This window comes from Diplotaxodon limnothrissa, linkage group LG20, assembly GCF_057381915.1.
Source record: "Diplotaxodon limnothrissa isolate DT_005_m linkage group LG20, D_limnothrissa_male_GT1.1, whole genome shotgun sequence".
Classification (NCBI taxonomy): Eukaryota; Metazoa; Chordata; class Actinopteri; order Cichliformes; family Cichlidae; genus Diplotaxodon; species Diplotaxodon limnothrissa.
This window is the reverse complement of record NC_140615.1, coordinates 9,090,660-9,116,435: the sequence shown is the minus strand read 5'-3', so window position 1 is coordinate 9,116,435 and position 25,776 is coordinate 9,090,660. Positions and strand designations below refer to the sequence as shown.

Below are 25,776 nucleotides of genomic sequence, written 5' to 3'. Positions count from 1 at the left end.
CAGCCACCGATTGTGCAAGTTCCCCCACTTAAAATGATAGAATAGAATAGAATTCAACTTTATTGTCATTGCACATGCACAGGTACAGTGCAACGAAATGCAGTGATGATGACAGAGGTCAGTAATTTGCACCAGAGGTACACTTCAACTGTGAGAGACAGAATGTGAAAAAAAAATCCATGAATTCACATGGTAGGATTTGTAAAGAATTTATTCGTAAATTAGGGTGGAAAATAAGTATTTGGTCACCTCAAACAAGGAAAATCTCTGGCTCTCACAGACCTGTAACGTCTTCTGTAAGAAGCTTTTCTGTCCCCCACTCGTTACCTGTATGAATGGCACCTGTTTGAACTCATCATCTGTATAAAAGACACCTGTCCACAGCCTCAAACAGTCAGACTCCAAACTCCGCCATGGCCAAGACCAAAGAGCTTTCGAAGGACACCAGGAAAAGTATTGTAGACCTGCACCAGACTGGGAAGAGTGAATCTACAATAGGCAAGCAGCTTGGTGTGAAAAAATCAACTGTGGGAGCAATCATCAGAAAATGGAAGACATACAAGACCACTGATAATCTCCCTCGATCTGGGGCTCCACGCAAGATCTCATCCCGTGGGGTCAAAATGATCATGAGAACGGTGAGCAAAGATCCCAGAACCACACGGGGGGACCTGGTGAATGACCTGCAGAGAGCTGGGACCAAAGTAACAAAGGTCACCATCAGTAACAGACTACAACGGCAGGGAATCAAATCCTGCAGTGCCAGACGTGTTCCGCTGCTGAAGCCAGTGCATGTCCAGGCCCGTCTGAAGTTTGCCAGAGAGCACATGGATGATACAGCAGAGGATTGGGAGAATGTCATGTGGTCAGATGAAACCAAAGTAGAACTTTTTGGTATAAACTCAACTTGTCGTGTTTGGAGGAAGAAGAATACTGAGTTGCATCCCAAGAACACCATACCTACTGTGAAGCATGGGGGTGGAAACATCATGCTATGGGGCTGTTTTTCTGCCAAGGGGACAGGACGACTGATCCGTGTTAAGGACAGAATGAATGGGGCCATGTATCGTGAGATTTTGAGCCAAAACCTCCTTCCATCAGTGAGAACTTTGAAGATGAAACGAGGCTGGGTCTTCCAACATGACAATGATCCAAAACACACCGCCCGGGCAACAAAGGAGTGGCTCCGTAAGAAGCATTTGAAAGTCCTGGAGTGGCCTAGCCAGTCTCCAGACCTCAACCCCATAGAAAATCTGTGGCGGGAGTTGAAAGTCCGTGTTGCTCGGCGACAGCCCCAAAACATCACTGCTCTCGAGAAGATCTGCATGGAGGAATGGGCCAAAATACCAGCTACTGTGTGTGCAAACCTGGTAAAGACCTATAGTAAACATTTGACCTCTGTTATTGCCAACAAAGGTTATGTTACAAAGTATTGAGTTGTATTTTTGTTATTGACCAAATACTTATTTTCCACCCTGATTTACGAATAAATTCTTTACAAATCCTACCATGTGGATTCATGGATTTTTTTTTCACATTCTGTCTCTCACAGTTGAAGTGTACCTCTGGTGCAAATTACTGACCTCTGTCATCATTTTAGGTGGGGGAACTTGCACAATCGGTGGCTGACTAAATACTTTTTTGCCCCACTGTACATTATATCATACAGTGCACTGCCAGACCAAACTTCTGAAATGTCAGGGGAAAAAGTCATTAACATACTTTGTTAGTGTAAGTGTAAACAGTTGTACTGGCAGATTTATTTATTCATGTATTAAATACAAATATTTTAACCATATCGCTTTTTTACTTAGTTGTATGTATGTGCACTACAAATGGGCCTTATGCTCTATCACACATATATGCGCACACAGTGAGGCCATTGTAAGTTCATGGGAGATGTTAAATAGATAGTGAAACTCCTTCTGCTTATCAGGAATGTAAATCTTAAGGTGACAGAAAATAGGGTCATGATTCTCTCTGTAAGTGACAAGGCTTTATGGATGTGCCTGAGGGTATAGCCCTCATCCCCCATGAGATGGGCCAGCATGTAAGAGTTGTGGAAGGTCTTTGTCTGTGTGTGTATATATAAGATGTGAGGGCGGCAGAGATGATCCTTGGCTGGGATGTTTCTCTCCACATTGCAGTGTGTTTATTAAACCCACTTCAAAACGGGTGCTTTATTCTACACAAAGAAAAGGACCATGCAACAAATGTGCATAGCTACTGTGGATTTTAACACTGCACTTATGTGTCCTTCAACCAACCTTGTGGAGTGCGACTTCCAAGGCTTGCCTTGCAGTCCTTTGCTGTAAGTAGTTGTTGATGATGCGTTTCTGGTGGAGGATGGGCGACTCCGTATTAAACACTTCTGCTGCCTCGCAATGGTCATGGAGAGAAGTGAGGGCACATTGGCATTGTTGAGGTTGGCATTGGAAGGTATTGGCGACTGAACACAAGTGGAATTACAGTGAGGGTAATGAGTGGTGTGATGAAGTTGATTGCACAGGATTGGTGAAGAGTTCAGTTCTGTCTCTCCTTCTCTATCGTTACTGCTGGCTCTCCTGACGATTTGCGGGGGCTCGGTCGAGGCAGCGCTGGAGAAGGGCAGGATCTGTAGTGGCCGCTGTGTGACGGTGGTGGGGTGAGAAGAGCCTTGCTGATCCCCACCTATGTGGTTGACATGGTTCCCAAAAAGGCTGCCATTACGCTGCACGGAGACACCAGAAATGAAGACTAAATATGACTGCTTAATAAATGAAACTAAACTCAGAACATACTCTTTTCTACCAGAGAGAACCAGTGACAGTTTAACAAAATATCCATTCTCAGATTTCCTGGAAAATTCTATGCAATGAAGTGAGTGACTTATTGAGATGTGTTGGAAGCATATCAGTCACAGAGTTAAGTGGCATTAAGAACAAAAACAACAAAGGACATTCGTAGGAATCGCATTAACACACTCCTGTGCACATCAGGGGAATTTCTCTGGAAATCTTACTCTGTAGATTTCCTCCTCTTCCTCTGCATTTTCATCTACTAGTCCTTCCTCCTGGAGGTCACACGATATGGCACGACGGATTTCTGGTCCAATGTCATGCAGTGTACGCAAGCCAGCCTGCAAAAAGGACGTGTGTCAAAGCAAACCTCATTAGTATTGTTGTTAACAAACATTTCGATGTTCTCATGCATGAAAAGAAATCTTCCCGAACAAATGAACAAAACATCTGTTTAAAGATTGTCATCAATCTTTTAGAGTTTTTTCAGATTTGACTGATGTTTGCAAAAGACGGGAAGAAAGGCAAGAGCCACTGCACCCACATCATAATAGACATGCTTTCTCTTCTTTTGTTAACAGACTGTGTGCAAACAGGGTTTGGTTTTTCCAGATTTCCCACATGACTCCCCCACTCCTGATTATGATATGTTGCCAAAGGTCTCATTGGAAAGTTCCACAGAACACCTGACTCAGTGACTTGTAGTAGGTAGTGATTGTTTATTCATGTGCCCGTAATGTGATGAGCACAAAGAAAGGCTTTTATTGCAAAAATGAGTCAAAACTGACTGTTTGATAGTGCTCACCTTAATTAATTTGGATGAACTGCTCACTTAGACTCCATAAATTACTCACTGTGCACTGAATTGACTGACTGAAACGTTGCACTTTCCTCACCTGTAGAGCCAAGGTGGTATTCAGCCTCTCCCATGAGCGCCTTCCCACAAGACCTTGCTCCTTGCGCCTCTTGAACTTTCTGAAGTAGTCCTGTATCAGGAAGGTGGCATAGAACTTCCCCACTGTTACATCGTCATCTGAGTGAGCAGACACACCAAAGCCTCCCAGGTCAACACCAAAACACCTCAACACCGAAAATCAGCTCATATCCATGCACTCAAGATTCAAAATACTCAGCCAGTTACTCCTACTGCTGCTATGTCACCAGCTCAGAGAACATTTAATGTGTCCTCACAACTAAAAAAAAATCACAATCATGAAGCACCACTACTGCAACATGTTGGGAAAAGAGACAACATCTTGGAAATGAAACCAAATATTTTAGCTTTATTCCAAATGCCAAAAGAGTACTGACCGATAATCCCAAAATGCCATAAATCCTCAATGCTTAACCAGGACACTGACCTTTCTGCCTAAGAAGCTCCAAGAGGTTAACAACTGCTGCATGCATGAGCACATTTTTTGAGCACATGAAAAATATGTCTTTTCTCAGGCCTATTACTAAGTACTATCAGATTCATAGTAAACAAAGAAATAAAGATATAAACTCAGAACTGTTAATAACAGCTGAGTATCTGACTGTCTACCTCTGCAAAAGACGTTTGCTCTCAGAAAATCATGTACAGCAAGATTAATCTGATGACTGATAACATTTAAGCCTGCAGCTTGTATCTTGCTTCATTTCTAAAATGCACGAAGTTATGAAAGACTCCTGCAACATACAAAAAACCACAAATACACAAAAACCTCGCTCAAAAAAGTGAAGCACAATCTTCAAAAATGAAGTTTATATAACAGATTTCTAAAAAAAATAAAAATAAGGACGCAGACGCATGTTTATTATCAATTCAAATAAACCGAAGCATTTATGCCTGCACATATTGTACAGTGACTGCAGACTTAACTAAAATTTAAGCATCTATGATTTCAGAGACAGACAAGCAGAAGTGTTTTATGTGTTAGACCAATGATATGATCTGTAGCAAGAAGCGCATGCAAGAAAACAGCAGAGTAAAAGGTTTATAGAAGCAAGGGTAAGCTCTACAGATCTTCTATCAAGACACAAAACATAAACTTAGTTTAGCCAGAAGGGAAGCGATGACAGTGCACACTATCTGCCATGCAGGGAGGCTTATTGGGCTTGGCTCTAATTCTCTCAGATAAGTCGCTGCTGAAGCAGAACGGGGAGAGATGCTGGACAATAACAAAAAAAGCCAGCTGAATCACTGTGTGCAAGAAACAAGTGGTTTTCTCTCGGTTTGTCACCACCTCTCCATAACCCATTTTAACTGGAGGGGAACTGAGTAAACGTGACAAATGTTGTGGCCAATATTCCCTCCAGGGGTCCAAAGAGAGCGGTGACCTTTATGTGGTTATGATCCATCTTTAGGTATCAGACTCGTTTCTCTACACACACAACACAGCCAGAGTTAAGCTGCACAGGGCTCTGTTCAGAAAGGACCAAAGATATAGAGCCAAAAAAGGTATTTTAAAAATGCTCATCTGTATTTTAAAATCAGAAACTGATGATCTGAGTAAGTCTGGTCATGTCTGTGTGACAGACTGGTGACCCTGCCTCTACCTGGGATAGCTGGGATAGGCTCCAGGCTCCCCACGAGCCTGATTGGATAAGCAGAAAAGAATGACTGGATCATTCGAAATTGCTAATTTCTTGTAGTTTAGTAAATACATAGCCTCACCAATTTCATTTTCAAAAACATGTAACTCCTCGACAGGAAGGATGAAATCTTACTTAACAATTAAGTAAGATTTTTTCCCCCAGAAAAATCGCATTTGGGGATTTTTACGATTCGCGTTTTTAAGGAACTCCTTGCCTTAATTCAAGTATTAGTTTGCTGAAAACGAATGAACTGATTTTACACGTGTGAGCAACATCTCAAAACCAATAATCCCTGACTCTTTTTGTTTTTCTTAAGAACAAAAGCATCCTGGTGTAAAGGGATCATAACTATGTCCACATGTGGATTCCCTTTCTGGACAGAGCCCGATGAAGTAAGTGAGGTATCAGTAGCTTCATGCCACCAGACTAAAACAGAACTGCTCCAAAGAGCTCAGGACGGCAGAAAGAGAAGAAAGGAAGGCCAGTGACTGAAAACAAAGGAAGCTGTAGAACAGAGAGGCTTGGCGAAAAAGAAAAGAGAGCGGTTAGCGAGCTAATGCACACAAAGACATGCAGTACAAGCATAGAAAAGATGGAGCTGCTACGCTAGCACAACAATGTGAAAGCCTCTCACTTAGATTATAAAACTGACTCTCCAACAAACTGACTACTTTATGAGAAGATGCTGTTTGAGTTATCGTTAAACATATGAAACACATCATTGTGGGTAACAGTGACACTTTTCAACTGAAAGGAATAAGGTGAGTTTCTGTGAAATACATAAGCTTAACTTCACAACAAATTAAAAGTTTTGTTGTAGTAAAACAGCTGGTCTTGCAGTTTCAGAAAGGCAAAAACAGGATGATAAAGGCTTCCTGTGGGTTCTTCTTCACCTCCTGTTTTCTGTTTCATAAAGCTTATTCTTATCTGTACTTCACCTTGTCCTTTACACCTACTGATCTACATCACAAGGCGAGGAACCCGTCTTGATTCTTTTGTTGACTTTAAAATTATTTTGGCTTCAGACGTACTTAGCATGCTTAGGCTTCCACTATTATTGTTTGGAAATATAAAAAAAAGATATATATACATATAAGAATCCATCTGTAAAATTATTTTTATCATGTGAGCAAGAGAATGGAACAGACACATGAGAGAGACTGTCACTTGACGAAAGCAACGAAAGCAGTTTTGTCCCTGTGCACTTGTGTACAACGACCACTGACCGCCTGCAGGAGGCACCACTTGGTCCAGTAGCTTCATACTGGTCCTCTTCCAGATCTTCTTGATCACAGCTCTAAGCTCCTCATTGGCTTGCTCCAGGTTCCCTTTGAAAAGTGCAACCAAGGTTAAAATTAAGTAAGAGTACGAAGTCTGCTTTTCACACACAGTCACAACATACGTCAAAACATTTCTTACCATCATGAGTTGTAATTAATGATTATGCTTTACTTTGGTGCTAAGTTACCTTTTTTTAATTAAAGGGCCATGTTGGTTATGCAGTGGACTGCAGGAGGAACTACTACTTAAATATGATCTATAGCGCCCTCTTGTGTTAATTCTGGAAGGAACAACTGAGTTTGGGTGACAAAAATAAAAGTGGTTCAACTCAGAGTGACATACTTTTCAACTGCTCAGTTAAATAGTATGTTCCTGTGTGAAGCTTTAAGTGCGCACTTACTTTATTCATTAAATATTCAACTGAAATGTGTGTTTTCCTTATTTAATGCTGATTTCAATGTAAGACTTGATTCCCAGTGCATTTAAATCTGTCTCCTATTAACTTCACTGTGCTGCAATGGTTTCTCTGGGCTGTAATCTTAAGCTGCTGCACATACAACAGGTCACTGATCCCATTAGCCTCACCTCTTAGTCCTCCTACTTAAAAAGTCAAAATGTCATAACGCTTAAAAGGCAATCAACTGCATACTACACAACATGGCAGACAGCTCTAAAATGCTAAACCAATCTATAAGAAAGCAAACAATAATTCTGCAGATCCAAAAGCGGCTAAAGGTGCACACTCACCTTCAGTCTTAATCTTGAGAGCAGTGCGGACCAAAGCAAACAGGGTGGCATTAAACATTACAGTTCCATCACTGTTCAGGGGCATGTTCATTGCCACCAGACGCTGTAAAATAATCCAAAACACAGATTAACACTGAGGCGCCTAATGTTAAATTAGTAATGTGAAAACTGCAAGTTTAATGAGTGAAATGTACAAAAGCTGCAACGTATTTTAGGTGATACAGTAAAAGAGTGGCAGTGCAGTGCATTATCTTCATTGCTATTGTATGGAAAGTTGTGGAAACCCACCTTACAGGCCACTCTGTGAGGGCAAAGTTTCCCAAAGCCCAGCGGGGGTTGGATCCTCCTCAGTAGAGTAACTACATCGAGATGCTTTATCCTGCCCCTGACAGCACATTCAGATTAAACGCATCACACCAAGCAAGCAGTCTCCACTACAGCCACAGGTCCTAATAAGTATGTACACTTTAGAGAATTTACAATTATAAAAAAATCACTATCATATTTAATGGAGTCGTTTTTAACACTAGTATAGTGTACCATTTAAGAGATAAATAACAAGAGAAAATGCTTCAGACTACTCTTCACAGCTGGTTCCAAGTACTAACTTTGCTTCTGGGTCGTATTCTGACCAGATCCTTTTAAACTCGTCCAAGTGGTGCGGCCCGAGAATGGACCAATCACGGGTCAGATAGTCAAAATTATCCATGATGACAGCAACAAACAGGTTTATGATCTGAAAGAAAAAAACATGCAACATTTTTTGTAACAGAAACTGTGCACGGGACAGTGAAAACTCAGGTCTGCGTGTAAAAATTAGTCACTTTGAACACAGTCAGATGGCTGAAGCTTACCAGGAAAGCACAGAGCATGTAGAAGCTGATGAAGTAGATAATGGCAAAGCCACTGCCACAGGTCCTCTCCTCCCCAGGGTTGTAGTCTGACTCTGAATCACACAGCTTGCCTGGCATGCAGGCTAGCATGATCTCCTGCCAGGCCTCGCCTGTAGCACACCTAACAGTGAACGAGGAACAACGTCAACACAGCTGCAGCCGTACATAAAAAATAAAGATACATTTATTATGTACAAATACATACTGACCTGAACAGCATCAAGACAGCTTGGGGAAAAGTTTGAAAGTTGTTGTTGCGGTTGATTTGTGTCCCATCTACCATTGCTATTTTCCCAAACACCTAAAAAAGAGAAGAAATATCCCATTAATGCTTAGATTCTCTCAAAGAAAGACATACATATTGTGCAGGGTGTCTAACAGGTCCCACCGTTTCATGTAACGATACCATTTCCTAACAAATTACCTGCATTCCAATTACAGCGTAGATGAAGAACAGCATGGCTATCAGGAGTGCGACATAGGGAAGAGCCTGAGGGAGGAAAAAAAAGAACTTGGACGCTGTGAAATCTGCAGTTTAACTTGAGCAGTGTCAAGTCATAACTGCTTCTATTTTATGTTGGTATTCTACGCAACAAAACATGCCCCTATCAGTTTTTCGAGTGCGCCTGCTGCAAGCTCATTTCAACATACTTCTACTTCTGGTTGGTTTGGTTTTCATCACAACCCTAAGCAGTGTTAGTTATTTACTGTGGTGGAAAATATATTTCTCCGAGAATTAGCACCATACACCACAGTTTACGTTGCAAATCAAAAGACTGAGAGCACTCTGAAGGAATGTGCAGTGTTATGGTGTTTTGGTAAGACAAAGATCAAGGAATTGGACAAATAAAGAAGAAAAACATCATATACATTTAAGTCAAACATATGAACTTATTTTGGAATTTTTTACTTGATGGGACAAAAGAGATGAGTATATTTATTATATTGATAATACATTATAATAGGTTAATATATGTTTTCAGTTCAGTCTGTCTCCTTAATAAAAAATGGTTAAGTGAGTGGAACAGACTGAGAACTTTATCTCATTAGATAATACAGATACTGGTTTACCTTAGGGGAAATGATTTGTAGTTGGAAAACAAAGGTGATAAATCATAGTATATCCAAATAAATGTTGCTGCATTAACTCAGCATGTTTAAAATGGCAATAATAACATACTGTGATAATATTGTATCATGGGGTCCCTTCTCTCTGCTATAGTCTCACCTGGAAGGACTTGATGAAGGTCCACAGGAGAGTCCTGATTCCCTCACCCCTGCTCAGCAGTTTGACCAATCGCATCACCCTGAACAAGCGGAAGAAGGTGATGGAGATGCGAGCGCTGTCCTCTGTGTTCTGAAGCGGGTGAGGGCAAGAGTTATTATGGGACAAAGAAATAAAAGGAACATTTTCCATTTTCCAGCACACTAATGAAGATATGCAACACTCGTTCATTCATGCAGTCAGTCATACATGCATTCTTTATGAGAGTCATGTATGGGACATATTAGTTACCAAGCAACACCAAATAAATTTAAATGCTTGTGAAAAAGCCTCCCACTTTAGACTTTAGAAACTGTTTACAGTGACGACAATAAACAAGCATGCAGAACAACTTGTGTGTTAAACGCCATGCCATTAACAGACCTGGAGGACTTGCACATACGGGAAATTTAAATGTGCATGTAATTGTGGACAACTACAGAGAGCTTTATCTGCAAATACATAAGAGCTAAGTCAAGAGCAGTTCATTTTAAATAACCTGACTGCTAATGCTACACAGAGCTACACTAGAATGAAGGACAAAAAGGCCAGTTTTAATCCCGCGTGTCATGCCATGCACCAAGACGGGACAAAAAAATCAGCAGATTGAAAACTGGTGCCAAAATGCAACAAACCAGGTGGATTCAAAACGGGACTGTGACAGACACTGAGAGTTCAACACAAACCCTTACAAGTGATTCAATCAGTTCTGGTATTTAAAAAAGATTTTCAGCAGTAACTGAGCAAAAAGTGTAATAACAGAAAGATGCTGATGCTTTTGACTTTTTTTTTGGATGGTCACAGAAGGGTGAGGGTCTTAAATAAAAGAGGAGGGGCTTCTTACCCCTGGCTCCACTATCACCTTGACAACAGGAATGGCTGCAGACTTGAAACCAAAAGCCTAAAGTTAATCCGAGTCATACGAACCAGCACCAAACCATTCACAGGTAAGTGCTGCTGCAAACATCACATATCATCAGTGACCTGTGCTTCATTCAACATCCGAATACATTAAAAGCTCTCAGATGGAACTTTATTTAAAAAAAAAACCCCAAAACAACACAAACAACACAGCATCAAAACTTACCAACAAGAACAAGATCAGCAGTGTAAGCCTGTCGCCACATATTCTAAGCAGTAACACCATAAATAAGATTCATGGAAAAAAGAATGCAAATACCTGTTGCTCTACTAAAGAGCAAGCTTTCTGTCGCAGGATTTATTTTGTTTATTACTACCAAGTTCTATATTTCAATTACAGGAGGTGTCTTATTTTAAACAGTCATTCAAAAAAATTCAAACAGACACATCATGACATGGAAAAGGTGGCAAAGAGCGTGAAATCAGTGTTAACATGAGCCACAGAAAAGGACAAAGAGTTGCCTTGGAGTAGCAGTATAACAAATTCATTCACAGATTAAGTACGTATATAATTAAGAAACAAGATCTTAGTAGATCTAATTAGAATTTATAACTTGCTATTTTATCAATTCTTTTTTTTTTTAATGCCAATTTAATAAAAGATCCTTTTTCACTCTTTTCATTCAAACCACAGTACGCTGACACAAAAACCAATGTCTCCCTTTTTCTGGATTGACTAAATAATTATCAAATGTGTGTCACTAAATAAAGTGGTGAAACCGTTACATACTGTTCATATTTCATCCGTTTACATGACCGCACACGTGTTTCCCCACACTCACTGAACGGCAACTGAAGTGCTTTTATAATCTTATAAAAGACCCAAAGCCCTCTTTTGAGCTCTTTTAATCTCGGCTACACTCAGTTAGTTTAACCCTTGTATGGTGTTCGGGTCTGTGAGACCCGTGTTCAGTTTTTTTCAAAAGAAAAATTAAACAATTAATTATTTTTTCACGTGTAAATGTGTTGTGTCTTTCCACTCACTCCACTTGATTATAACTGATTTATTTATAACATTTTATATAAAAGAAAAACGAGAAGCACATTAATTCATAAATGTGATCTAACAAAGGTAAAGGGAAAAAATTAACCATGTTTGCTGTTCATATGTCTTGTAATTGGGATGAAGTAAACATCTGTTGAGTAATTTAACATAAAATTGTTTGATAGTGTTAATTTGGAAAGCCAAAACTCTAGCGGGTCCACCAGACCCATGAACACTGGCTGAGTAACAAAAATACGAACACCACACAAGGGTTAAGCTCAGTTAGCTCTGAGTAGATGGATTCTAATTTGTTTATTTTGTGTTTATTCTATCACATTCCAGGCGCTTATGACCTCTGCTCCTTAAGTGCGCCATATATGATCATTCCTACACTGTTTAACTATTTTAAAAGACCAGCAGGTCTCTGCAGCAACCTGGACAAATGTGGTGGGAACACAATTCTCCTGATAGGTCAGTCCCTTCCTTGAACTCTTTCATTACTGTCTCATAAAAAATACATAAAGACACAGGCTTTACAGTTTCAAGATTCCCTAAAATGCCAGTTTTCCTTAAATGATCCACACCGGTGGCTCTAAAGTTCATTTGAATAGATACAGGTCAAATTTGACCCAGAACAGCATTAGTTTGTACTGTACAACAGTATAAAGTTTTAACATATTTTCATTTTTGTTTATTTTTGGTTACTTTTGGAAAAGTCATCAGTCTTCAGATGACCTAAAAACAGATTAAATCTGACCTGAACAGTATGTAAGGGTTAAAAAGCTTGAGTCGATTACATGTTTTTTTAAAGCAGCAGCTTTTCCTGTTATGAAACTGCAAAAAATAATTCCTAATGCCTGAAAAAAAGACAGCTGCGCCCTTGATTTGTAACACTGATGCTACAGCAAGGCACTCCTGCAGCGGAAGACACAGCAAGACATGTGCGATAAATGATTACTTACATTGATCTCAGTGATGGCAATGTCAACCACGCTACCCACAACAATTAAGGCATCAAACGTGTTCCATGCATCAGCAAAATAGTTCTGCAAGCACAGGCAACAAAGACACACAGAAAAGAAGAAAGAGAGACAACAAAGCCAGGAAGAAAAGGAAGAAGTAGTATAAAAAGAAGTGTGAAAGACAGAAAGAAAAGAGCATCAAAAAGTTGTGCTTTGATATAACAGAGCAAGGCTGAAAAGGTTTTCCTGTCTGAGCTTGTGAGAGTGCCAACTTTTATTATTGCTGGCTTAAAGGAATACATGCTGTTTGTTGGCACTTATTGCCCCCGAAAGCTAACAGCAGATTTTCAGGTTATTTAGCAGATATTTGGCCTGTGGTGCTTATCAACCATTGAGCCCGACAAAGATTTAAAAGATCGTTTCAAGTGCAGACACTATTCAACACTAATTTAAGACAGGAAGGTAAGGAAGGAGAAAAGATGTGAAGGATGGAAAAAAGGAGAGTGGCAGTAGCAGTTGGAGAGCAGGAAGAGGGAATGACAGAGTTCTACATACTGACGTCTTTCTACCTGGCTGAGTATGATGTCGACTACACTGCCAATCACCACCAGAGCATCGAAGACGTTCCAGGCGTCCCCGACATAGCCCTGAATATGGCAGCATGCACAGCCAGCAGGAGGAGAGGGGGGAGGCAGGAGAGGAGGGTGATGCAGGAAAGTATAAGAGATTACAGTGAGGGGTACAGGAGGGTGACGATAAGAAATCAGTGGAAGGATGAGATTCGAGCAAAGAGCCCGTGATGGGAGGCAACAGGAACAGGAAGAAAGAGGGCTGGCTTAAAAGTGTCTTCAGGTAAAAACTCAAACACTGATCTTTTTGGGGATAAAATATAAAAAGGACATCTAGAGGAAAACTCTTTCCCTTTTGAATGCCTAAAAGGGGTAACCCTTGTATTGCTTTCCTAAACTGAGCAGTGTCTGTCATATTTGAGGCCTCCTTCCAGAACAAAATGAGTGGGGGTGCTCCAGAAGTTACTGAGGGTGATCTCTGCCTACACAGCTTGGAAAAACCTGGAACCTGATCTAATGGTCCTCAAACTGCATTTATATTAACATATAAACACTGTCATGGTCTGTGGAATGCGTGATGCTCGGGTAGCCACACCCCCGGGCTGGGCCATCACTAGCACACCTGCTCTCCATCCCGGTGATTACACGGAGATCCACTTAATCCGGCGCTGACGGATGCTCCACGCCAGTCCGTAGTCATCCCCACAGTGGTAACCAGACTTCCACGAAAAGTGTGCATTCTCTTCTGCTTGGAACTTTGTTTAACCTGCCTACTTCTGTCCAGATTTCTACTCGGCGTCTGCTACCTGCCTGTCCTCCGGCTCAACTGGATCTCGCGGCGCTCACCTGGCCCACTCGCCATTCCACGGACTTCCTGCCCCCACGGACTGCCACACTTCCCTCCCGAGCTCCCACGGTTCCGTTCTATCGTAAGCCCCTACTCTAACTCAGTCCTGATATGTTCTCCCCGCTTCCTGGCTCCCTAGTAATCATCTCCCCTTTCTATTGCAGCCCCCCGCCGTCCCGATCCCGGCTTCCTCGTGTCATTGTTTCCCCGGATTTTTAGTTTCTGTTTTGCTCTCTACTTTCCCCGGGTCGCCTTTCGTTGTTTTAATAAAGTGTCTTTTTGTTAGCTCGGAGTCTGCGCCTGGATCCTTTCGTGCCCGCGCACCACGGCGCATGACAAACATATAACATATAAATGCATATACTGGAATTTTAAAACTCATCATTAAGGGTAGAGAGGTGGTCATCTACATGTGGGAAAGAGTTAAGGTACTATTGGTCTTTGAATAGATCTGCATATAATTTGCTTAAACACTTAAGTTTTTGCATTAAGGACAATTTTTGACAGAAAATAAAATAAATCATAGAGAGGAGAGAAGAGACTTACTCTGGGCTTGAAGGCAATCAGCTTGAGGATCATCTCTACAGTGAAAACCCCAGTGAACACCATGTTCAGGATGTCCATGGCATAGTTAAATAAATGAGACTGACCATGGTGCTGAAAAGAGACATATGCACAGACTAAACACACAAATATTAAGAAACAAATACGTATTTCAGCATATGACAAAAGACTGTACATCATCATTTTAGACTCATTATGTACAGATCAGATCAGTTCAACCACTAACATTTCTAGGCACAGCAATATTTGACAAACTGATAAATTAAATATTTATTTGCTACACTATATTGCCAAAAGTATTCGCTCGTTTGCCTTCACATACATATGAACTTGAGTGATATCCCATTCTTAATCCAAACGGTTTAATATGATGTCCACCGTCCATATTCACCTACACTAGCTTCAAATCTTCTGTATTTATTTATGGCAATTTTTGAACATTCTTCCAGAAGCACATTTGTGAGGTCAGACACTGATGTTGGATGAGAAGGCCTGGCTCACAGTCGCCGCTCTAATTCATCCCAGAGGTTTTCTATCGGGTTGAGATCAGGACTCTGTGCAGGCCAGTCAAGTTCTTTTACACCAGACTTGCGCACCATGTCGTTATGGATCTTGCTTTGTGCACCAGAGTGAAGTAATGTTGGAACAACAAGGGGCCATTGCCAAACTGTACCCAGTACCCTTCAGGAGAAGGGTACTTCTCCAGATAACCGTCAAACCCAGACTTGTTCATCAGACTTGCAGATGGAGAAGTGAGATTCATCACACCAGAGTACATCTCCACTGCTCTGGTGCTTTACACCACTGCATCTGAGACTTTGCTTTGTGCTTGGTGATATTGGGCTTGGATGCAGATGCTCAGGCATGGATACCCATTCCATGAAGCTCTTTTCACACTGTTCTTGAACTAATCTGAAGGCCACATGAAGTTTGGAGGTCTGTAATGATTGATCGTATAGAATGTTGATGACCTCCACACACTATAATACCACTAACAGCTGATTCTGGAATATTTAGTAGTGAGGAAACTTCATGGCTGGACTTGCACGGTTTTTACAGATCTTCCGCAAGTGACCCATTCTTTCACAAATGTTTGTAGAAGCAGTCTGCATGCCCAGGTGTGTTTTATACACCTGTGACCATGGACGTGATTGGATGATCATTGACTTGAATGAGTGAGTCAGTACATTTGGCAACAAAGTCTATGTAGTGATTGTAAACCCAGTTCAACTTTACCTTAAAGACAGAATGAATAGTTCTTACCTGAATGGCCAGGCATAAGGTGTTGAGGATGATTAGGACAAACATGACGTACTCAAAGCCGGTGGAGTTCACCACATACCAGAACTTGTACTGGTAGGGGTTTTTGGGAATGTAGCGCCGAAGAGGGCGAGCTTTAAGAGCGTACTCGACACACTGACGCTGCCATGGTGTTGATGGTTTGTTGAGGCAAAAAGAAGCAGAGACTCATAACCAAGTAATTAATTATTAAGATATTATTTGGCTATAATGTTGCATTATTTCTTCATGCTTTTGAAATAATCATAAACAGACTTTCCTACCTGATTTTTGTCCAGCTCACAGTTCTTGTACTCCTTTTCCCCTTGCTCCTGGAACGTAACAATAACAAAACCAACAAAGATGTTCATCATGAAGAAGGCAATGATGATGATGTAGATGATGAAGAAGATGGAGATCTCGATGCGGTAGTTGTAGATAGGGCCCATGTTCTCCCTGTTGGAGTCGATGGCCTTGTACAGCAGACTGTAGGGACAAAACGGAGACAGAAAGTCAAGATAATCAGTTACTATCCAGTAGCAATACAGGATTTAGTTTGGAAGAAGCAAAATAAATATCAAACATTAAATTCCATCTTGCACATAAAACAGTACTTACGTGGGCCATCCTTCAAAGGTGGAAACGGTAAAAAGAGCCATCATGGCCATGAGGACGTTGTCAAAATTGAATTCACTGTTATACCAGATCCTCTCCTTCACCATGGGCAGCGCAGTGTCACCATTGTTGTAGAGAATATATGTACCCCTGGGATTTAAAGATAATATTAACTACATATGCTGTGTGCAGACTGAAAATGCAAGCAAAACCAGTAAGGAATCAAAGGTCTCACTTGCACTCATCTGGGCTGGACTTGGCATCATCTGTGCATCGATAAAATTTACCCTTTAAAAAAGAAAGCAGATCATGTCAGCTGCAGTGTTGTGCAAGAATCCCAAACTTTGTATAGCTTTTTATTATTTTATGGTAGAAGCATTGTTTAATTTAGTGAAGTGCAGAAGAGACGTGAGATTTTACAATCAGTGTGCGCCTGTTTCCCATTATAGCTCATTGCTGTACCTTAAAAAGTTGCACTCCGATACAAGCGAACATGAACTGCAGCAGAGTGGTGACGATCATGATGTTGCCAATGGTCCTGATGGCCACAAATACACACTGGACCACGTGCTGCAAAGCATACAGTTACAGTGCTATTAGAAATACACAGTTTGTGTCACCAACAAAAGCGTGTGTTTGCACAAACATGGGTGCAAATTCAGACAGACAACTAAACCCATGCACATAGACAGAGAGAGATATTGTCACTCTCACCTTGAGTCCCTTAGCTCTGTTGATGGCCCTGAGAGGACGAAGAACTCGCAAAACACGAAGAATTTTCACCACTGAGATGGCGGACGACCTATAGGAGACAGAAAAACAGATCAGGGAAAAAAGGGTTGTAATTTTTAATGGGTATGTCCCCACAGAGGTATTAGTATACTGAAGTTTTAGCTGCTGAGCCACTTAACTGTGACAGAGTACAGACAGGGTTTAGACAATCAAGATGTAACATGTTAATTCAGTTGTTTTTACTTATGACTTCTTCAGAATTTTCAGTTGAATTAGGCCATTACCCTAAGTAGCTACTACTGATTTAGTTTAAGTAATGTTTAGGGATTCATGAGTGCGGCTGAAACACAAAAGAGGCATGAAGTCTACTTATTCTATAAATTCACTGGTGAGTTACGCGCACTTTTCTCACATTGGATATTACACTGACTTTCTACTAGGGTGATGGCAGGATAAAGACCATTTAATGTCCATTCTGACTGAGTCACACATTTCCATTTTCACATATGGCTGTGCTGGGTAATGTCTAGAAAGGTTCAGGGAAATGTAGTACATGTGTGAAAACGGTAGTTTTTAACTTATCATCTGAACATAGTTGCTCAATTTTTGATGACAATCACACTTACTGAATGCCAAAAGACACCAGAGACACACCAACGACCAGCAGGTCTAATAGGTTAAAGTAGTTTCTACAGAACGCCCCTTTATGAAGGAATGCTCCAAATGCTGTCATCTGGACAAAGGAGAGAACCATGTTGATTAGCCATCAATCAAGGAGGAGGTTCAATCAAGGCAGCAATATGACTCAAAATGCATAATAACTGTTTGCTATAGATGATCTGTTATATTCTAACTGTTATATTCTGTTATATTCTAAGGATTAACAAAAGCACTCAAGCTTGGTAAGTTAAATTAACAGGAAAAAGTTTCAATCAATATTTAAAACATATTTGAAATGAGAAACGTCAGGGATGCATTTATGTGCAGTACCGCGTGCACACACACATTGATGGTATATACAGTACATATAGATACATTAGGTACAGACATTGCAAAATGTTAACACGACATGGGGAACATTTTAAAACTACATTCATTTCCTGTACAGATTAAGCCACAAAGTGAACCATAAACAAGGACTTTCAAGCTTAAGCTTAAATGAGATTTTCTGGTGCAGACATGCAGCAAGTAATGGGGAAAGGTTAGAGACTGATTTGTGAATGTAAAAATAATAAAACTGTTTAGGATATTTGTGGATTTCTTCAAGCTTTTTATTTGGAAGAACAGTTTTCCAAAAAATGCTTCTTATCTGTGTTCACAGTGTCCAATCAGACAGTGTGATTTTAAAGCTTGGTGTTAGTTGGAGTTCATCTACCGTTCGAAATATAGCAGACTTAACAAACATCCTACTATAATGATTGTAGTATATGAATGCACATACCCCACCTCCTCCTTAACATCTATGAACATCTATTACTATAGATGTTCATAGATGTTTAGTTATTTAAAATCTTTGTATATATCATGTTAATTTCAATCTATTATATTACATTCTCAGTACGTCCCATGTAAGTAACTCAATGGTCTGCGTATCTGTATATGTGACAGAGTTTTGTTTGAGTCACCTCTAAATACTGAATGAAGAGTTCTGAAATTAGGTCCTTAAATATCACAGACATATACCTGAACAAACAGCAATTCACTCCAGTAAAAGCGAGGACATTTTTAACGACAATCAGAATTGTGCAACCCTTACCACTCTGATTGCAGAGTGCTAATTTTGATGTAAAGCTCTATTTAAAATTGAAAATGTTTTTAGGGTGTTGCATTATGTAGATATACATATTCATTTAAAATATAAAGGAAGTACTATGGAGGCAGGAGTTTGAGGTTTAGTGATCACGGGGCAAATTTATATCCACACCTATGATGTGAATTGAAACTGAGATTATTGACCAAAAAAATCAATAATCATGTCACGTTTACATTTTCAGGTTAAACATGTACAGGTTAGCTTTAAAACTGACAGGGTTTCTATGTAGCTTGCAAAGGAGAAGAAGGAAAAGAAGAATACATAAATACATACATACACACACATATACATATATATATATATATATGTATATGTATTACTTACATGTATTACATGTATAGTTATATATATTAGTTACATGCATACATACATCATTCTGCTGTTAAGTTTTAATAATTAACCAAGTTTTTGTCATTTCACTATGTACAGTGGTATAACGAAGATATTCAGAAAAACAAAATAAAATAACATAAGGTCTGTCCCATAAGTGAGCAAAGCGAAAAGTGCTGCAGGCTTGGCAAAAACTGCCCGTTGGGTGGATTTTTGTTAGTTATTGTAATTAAACATAAAACGATATGAATTGTTTAAAACACGGGACTCTAATGTTTACTGCTTTTTTTTAATCTGCTGATGTGCTTTTAAAAACAATCCCTTTGTAAAACTATGAATAAAGTATACATTTTTGTCATCAAAGAAAAAAATGGTAAAAACATAATTTTAGGGAAAAGCCATACAAGCGGTCGTATTCTGGAGAGCCAAAGGTCCATGAACTTGTCGAGGGTTAAAAGGGGGAAGTAGGTCGTGATGGAAAAGTGACTGACAGACAAAAAAAATTTCTGACGAAAAGGCACGAGCTCCACGTTGACATGTCGGCGCTGTGAGAACAAGACAAGCAGGCGGCCATTCTGACCAGACTTTAGAGACAAAAATGACGAGAGGAAGAATGTGTGCAGCAAGCTTGGAAGTGGTGGGTTGTTGCTGAGCAAACGCAACGGTTTGAATTGTTTACCTTAATAAAGATCTCAAATGTAAACATACTAGTGAAGACATAGTCTGCATAGCCTAGGATCTGAGGAAGCAATCAGAGTGACATAAGCGCGCAGGGTTACTACAGCTCTACTCAGCACAGCACAACACAGCACGCAAAGGACATTTACCTTCAACAGGATCTCAACAGTAAAGATTGCGGTGAAAGCATAGTCAAAATAACCAAGTATCTGAAAAAGGCAATGCACAAGTTCAAGTCATTCCAAGACAACAGCACAGTGAGAGATTTATTAAATACTTTTAGCTGTAAATACTGCAAAGTTTAAACACAGATGAAACAGATACTAGTGTAGCCAAGCACTAAGTAGGTTATACTTTAACTGACCAATCACTCGTTAGTGCGTAGTCTCAAATAAATTCTTGTTTGTTAAGAAACGGTGATGTTCCTTCTCTGAAATTCTGAATGCAAACAAAGCTGGGCCATTGTCTCTTTTTAGTGTTGGAAGAAGCCATGTTGTGCCAGTGCAATCAGCACTGGTACAGAGTGAACACAAACAGACTATTTAAAACTCCTTACAGTGACATGCTGTAGCTGCAGACACAAAGGGAAGCCTGCTGAACTATCTGCTTCTAAAGTCTGCACTGAAAATGTATGTAATCACAGCTCGTGGGCAGTTTAACACGATGATACAATCATGTGGAAAATAAATTTTTGATGGGACTCCATGCAGACCTCTGAAAAACTAAGTACACACTTTCATTCAGTAACTTGTTGAACCACCTTTACTGCAATAACTTGAAGTAACTGCTTCCTGTATGACTGGATTATCAGTCTGTCACATCACCATGAGGAATAATTTTGTTCTGCTCTACATCACTACATCACTGCTCCAGTTTCTTGAGGTTTTATGCACAGCTGTCTTAAGGTCCCGGCACAACATTTAAATTAAAATGAGGCCTGGACTTTGGGTCATCACGGCACTTTGATTCGCTTCTTTTGCAGGCATTCTGTTACAGATCTGCTGCTGTGCTTGGATCGCTGTCCTGCTGCATGACCCAGTCTCGACAAAGCTTTAGCTGACATATGTCACATTTGACTCTAGAATAGAGTGTTCCAGAAATCTTGTGGTTTGTTCAGATGGAGCTTTGCAAACCAAAGCTGTGTTGCCAGGTTCTTTTCAGAAAAGTTTTCTCCTGGTAACCTTTCCAAATAAGCCGTACCTGTTCAGTCTTTTTCTAATTGTGCTGTCATGAACTTTAACATTTAACATGCTACCTGAGGCCTGTAGAGATTTTGTGTAGTTTCTCTGAGCATGCTCAGTTTGAATTTAGGGAGAATCTGCTGAAACATTCACCCCTGGCAAGACTATGGGATTGTGTTTAGACACATTTGATTGCTTCAGACCAGAAAACTTCTGCTTTTATAGAGGCGCTCACACTTGCTAATGTACAGTTAATCAAGTGCATTTGATTAGCAGCATCTTGCTGCTACTTACCCTCTTAATTCCTATGTAAGCAGTAAGGCTGTACTTAGTTTTTCAGGTAAACAAGAGTCCTCTAAAAACTTTATTTTTTACCCAACTGCATTTAATTTCAGAGCCAAAAATTCCTCAAATTTAAGACATTTTGAATTATCTTTTAAGAATATCTTATGAATTGTGTGAGAAACAGACAAGGTTAAATAACATAATAACATAATAATAAATAGCAGTAGTTGTAAAATCTGTTATTGCCAAATCAGTCATTTCATATGTCACTTGTTATTTTTTAAGGAAAATTTTAGATTTGTTAAAATATGCGTTTTACTTATAACTTTAATGATGGGTGTTTAATGCACATTTTCAACACCAGGAGATTAAAATGGAACGTAGTAAATGAAATGTGGTAATACATAATTTACAAAATTACAGCTGAACTCCGACTGTGACGTGTAAAAAAGGGAAACAGTTTCCAGACTCATTGGTTGTTTACATACGATATTGCGAGCAGAGAAGTTGCGGATGGGGTCTTCGGCAGCCAGTGAGACAGAGCTGAGCATGATGAAGACCAGGATGAGGTTGGTGAAGATCTGATGGTTGATCAGCTTATGGCAGAATACACGAAACCTACAAAAAGAGAGTAGAAAGCAGTAAAGAGAGGGACTGCTTGAACTCTTTTAGTGTCTACAAATACATCTGTCACACTGAGCAGTTAGACTGGTTAATGCTCCTATGTGTTGATATGTCTGATATACGAGGCTCACGGATTTGTGCTGCTGAAAATGAAGAAGGCGCTGCCTTCGGGGATGGGTGGAATCTTTTCTTTGATGGTGAGTTCAGAAAGTCGCTGAGGCCGAGGCCCAGACGGGACTTCTGGGAGCTCGTCATTGTCGGTACCATCATCACACACTGGAAAATATTAAAACAGTCCTTCTGATATGATCCTAGCATGAAAATCCTCAAAGCATGTCAAATTTACATGGGTGCCAAAGTTTTGTTTTAGTCAAATTTTTAAATGTTTCTTTTAATTTTTACGCATTTTGCTATTTTTTCATTGAATATACAATTTATTGCCATGCCTTATGAAGAATTTCAGTTAAAAGATCACTTAAAATTCACATACAAGATTATTTTTAACTGTAAATCCCAGCATACAGAAGATACACTTATGAACTGAAGATTCAAAATCCGGCATTCAACATGTAATATATCTACTGCACAATAATATATGTACAAAAATACAGTGTTTATTTAATTGATTTGATCAACAAATCACCCTTCCACTAACTGCTGTGTTGTGTTTGACTTCAAAGTGCTCACAGTGTCTGTGTCTATGTGTGTATGTGTGTACGATGTATGTATGTATGTATGTATGTATATATATATATATATATATATATATATATATATATATATATATATATATATATATATATATATATATATATATATGTGTGTGTGTGTGTGTGTGTGTGTGTGTGTGTGTGTGTGTGTGTGTGTGTGTATACTGTATGTGTATTGCTCAGTTAAAACAAGTCAGTTTACCTGGAGACTCACTGGAAGGATACAACTCTTTGTTTTCCTCTTGCAAGCCCTCCAGCGGCACCTTCATCATTCAGGTTTAAGAGAGATTTTAATAAAATCAGTGCTGCCATTTAACATATGCATGTCTGCAGTTTGATAATATAATGTAAATCCTGATTTTTTTTTACCTTGGTCTCGCCATCTTTGCTTTCTGCTATGTCACATCTCTTCTTATCAGCGCTTGCATCCCTGTTGGGCACAGATGAAAAGGTCTGATTTACAACGCTTTTTTTTTTTTAAGTGACTGTGACAAAAGACTTCAACACTAGACCTTCAAATATAAAATATTAAACAGCTTCACCTGGCACTATTCTTCCTCTTCTTTGCCTCTTCCTCCTCTTTCTGCGCTGTGTTGAGGCTCTCTGCATCTGCCAGGTTGTCAACGGCGATGGCCAAGAAAACATTTAGCAGGATGTCTGATCATTTGAGTTAAAGAGAAAACACTAAACACCCCGATTAAAAACAACTTTTTCACACGGATGTGTGCACACTTCGCAGGCAGTAGGATACAGTTTCCACAAATGAAGAGGATGATGAAGTAAATGCAGACGACCATTCCAGAGGAGGCAGGACCACCGTATGCCATGATGCCATCATACATTACTGTGTTCCAGTCTTCTCCTGTCAAGATCTGGTGAACACAATGTAGAGCAGAGGACGCCAAAATTATTCTGTTTGCCCAGACAATAATTTAAACTGTATTTATTGTCTCACTGCAGACACTTAGATTGGATGTTGTGATTCTTGCAAATCGCACCTCAACAAACAGACTCTTTGACAGATTAGCATTGAATTAGCTCACAGCGAGCTTTAATTTTGAATGAAACAATGAAATCAAACAGATACCTGGAAAACAGTGAGAAGGGCCTGGGGGAAGTTATCGAAAGTGCTTCTTTTAGTCACAGTTTCATCAAAGTTAAACTTTCCCCCAAAAAGCTGCATGCCAAGCAGGGAAAAGATAATGATAAAGAGGAAAAGCAGCAGCAACAGGGATGCGATGGACTTCATGGAGTTGAGGAGAGAGGCCACCAGGTTACTGAGAGATGCCCAGTGACTGAGGAAGAAACAAACAATAAGGGATTATGTCTTGTCAATACGCTCAACTTAGCCAGCTGGTATCAGACATGCTGTAGTCAGTTAATATGCTCACAGATGCCTGAATCCTTCGGTTTGTTTGAAATAAGTGTCATCAGCCTTATGTGAAAGATTTACAGCGAGATCTTTCACGTGTTCTCATGTAACAGATCACTTTTGGCAATAATCGGGGAGAAAGCACTTCCTTATTTTCTGAGCTTCATACAAGTGATACATTTTATACAAAATAAAAGGCTTTTTTTCTGTCAGTGAGAGATTAAATGTTGCTTACGTTAGTTGCACTCTAAGCTCACGTGTATAAGTCTGAAAACGGAATTTAAAAAAACTACAATGCACTCCAAATGAAAAATTATATAAAAACAAATTTTAAAACCCCATATTTGAATCAAAAGACGGGGTTTTAAACATCTTACGTCCAGAGATCACATGACTTTCTGTTGTTTTGTTTTTTTTAAGATTTAATAGTTTTGTCTTTGCTCTGTGTTAAATAGAAATCTCAGACATTCCCATTGATGGATTACTGGTCATGTCTGTAACAGGCTGTGCCAGTGGAGGTTTGCTGGTCTGATGCCTGTATTAAATAGATTATTATTCATCCATGTATCCATTCTCTTCTGCCTATATTTTTCAGGGTCGCTGGGGCGCTGGAACCTATATATGAATATATTATAATATATTTAAATGTTATGTTTTTAAATGTAATTAGGGGACATTTCATAGACCTCATGCACTTTTGAATTCTCATCTTTTGTGTGACTTTTTTAAAATTTGACTTTTATTTTATTTTTTTCTTTGACTTATGTTCAGTTCAGCACAAACCTTGTTAATAAAGGTGCTATATAAACATTAGTATTATTAATATTATTGTCATTGTCAGTAGTAGTATTAGTGCGGGAATTGCTCACCGTGTGACTTTGAAGATTCGAAGGAGGCGTACGCAGCGCAATACAGAGATACCCAAAGGAGACATGATCGCTAACTCCACCAGGATGGTCTCTACGATGCCGCCACACACCACGAAACAGTCAAAGCGGTTAAACAGGGATACAAAGTAGGCCTGCAATCCCAAGCTGTACATTTTCACCAGCATCTCCAAGGTGAACAAGGCCAGAAGAACTTTGTTGGCAACATCTGGAGAAAAAAGCGGGATAAAAACGTCTAAATGCACGTTTTAGGATAGCGTGGAACAAACAGAGCAAAGCACATACCCTGTACTTCAGTCAGCCAGTCTGGCTGGTTGTAGTGCTCAGACGAGATAGTAAGAGTGTTGAGGAACACCAAGATGATGACGAGCCAATAAAAGGTCACCGATTTCACAGCTGCGCGACACTTCCTGCGGCAGAAACGGTTCCATCGACGCCACTGACGGCTGTAGGCGATGAGTGTCACATGTTTAGGTTTTTACTTTTTGTATTGCTATTTATTGGATTATTTGATTGGTGAAATACAATAAAAGCAACTTCATTATGATTCCAAAGGGGAAAAGGTTGATTAGGAGGAAAAGAGGGTAGGTTTCAGGTGCATAAACACAATGATTACATTTAGGGGGAAAAAACCACAGATGATAACATCAGCGGTCTGAACAATTAAAACATGATGCCATAATCAACCATGCAAGATGAGACAAGTCCAGTAAATGATGAACAAAGCTACCATGCAGCACCACAACGGGGTACCAACCTGCACTTTGATTTAGTAATTTTTTGACTGGGGAGAATAAAAAGAAGCAACTTTTAATTAAATGTAACAGAATGTTCAAATGTGCACTCTGCAATCCAATCAAACGAGTTTTAATATTACTGACTGT

At 39.7% G+C, this 25,776-nt stretch overlaps 1 protein-coding gene across 3 annotated transcripts in view; it reads right to left on the bottom strand.

Annotated features, from left to right (window-relative positions):
• cacna1db (calcium channel, voltage-dependent, L type, alpha 1D subunit, b) overlaps window positions 1-25,776 on the bottom strand; it is an 86,502-nt gene that overhangs the window by 10,331 nt on the left and 50,395 nt on the right. Inside the window, exons 12-44 of one of the 3 annotated variants that reach the window (XM_085343794.1) lie at window positions 25,178-25,338; window positions 24,875-25,100; window positions 23,721-23,928; window positions 23,385-23,505; window positions 23,176-23,290; window positions 23,003-23,063; window positions 22,824-22,896; window positions 22,055-22,199; window positions 21,788-21,917; window positions 19,983-20,042; window positions 19,835-19,894; window positions 17,639-17,745; window positions 16,995-17,082; window positions 16,743-16,850; window positions 16,516-16,568; window positions 16,284-16,430; window positions 15,950-16,151; window positions 15,651-15,809; window positions 14,370-14,480; window positions 12,977-13,054; window positions 12,408-12,491; window positions 10,384-10,425; window positions 9,504-9,632; window positions 8,700-8,765; window positions 8,485-8,576; window positions 8,237-8,396; window positions 7,991-8,118; window positions 7,671-7,767; window positions 7,383-7,485; window positions 6,581-6,682; window positions 3,674-3,810; window positions 3,002-3,118; window positions 2,268-2,710 (exon numbers count right to left, since the gene is read on the bottom strand). In XM_085343794.1, coding sequence (XP_085199920.1) covers window positions 2,268-2,710; window positions 3,002-3,118; window positions 3,674-3,810; window positions 6,581-6,682; window positions 7,383-7,485; window positions 7,671-7,767; window positions 7,991-8,118; window positions 8,237-8,396; window positions 8,485-8,576; window positions 8,700-8,765; window positions 9,504-9,632; window positions 10,384-10,425; window positions 12,408-12,491; window positions 12,977-13,054; window positions 14,370-14,480; window positions 15,651-15,809; window positions 15,950-16,151; window positions 16,284-16,430; window positions 16,516-16,568; window positions 16,743-16,850; window positions 16,995-17,082; window positions 17,639-17,745; window positions 19,835-19,894; window positions 19,983-20,042; window positions 21,788-21,917; window positions 22,055-22,199; window positions 22,824-22,896; window positions 23,003-23,063; window positions 23,176-23,290; window positions 23,385-23,505; window positions 23,721-23,928; window positions 24,875-25,100; window positions 25,178-25,338 — 4,113 coding nt within the window. Of the gene's footprint in view, window positions 1-2,267; window positions 2,711-3,001; window positions 3,119-3,673; window positions 3,811-6,580; window positions 6,683-7,382; window positions 7,486-7,670; window positions 7,768-7,990; window positions 8,119-8,236; window positions 8,397-8,484; window positions 8,577-8,699; window positions 8,766-9,503; window positions 9,633-10,383; window positions 10,426-12,407; window positions 12,492-12,976; window positions 13,055-14,369; window positions 14,481-15,650; window positions 15,810-15,949; window positions 16,152-16,283; window positions 16,431-16,515; window positions 16,569-16,742; window positions 16,851-16,994; window positions 17,083-17,638; window positions 17,746-19,834; window positions 19,895-19,982; window positions 20,043-21,787; window positions 21,918-22,054; window positions 22,200-22,823; window positions 22,897-23,002; window positions 23,064-23,175; window positions 23,291-23,384; window positions 23,506-23,720; window positions 23,929-24,874; window positions 25,101-25,177; window positions 25,339-25,649; window positions 25,677-25,776 lie in introns of all 3 variants that reach the window. The other 2 variants (XM_085343795.1, XM_085343796.1) reach the window with 2 other exon arrangements.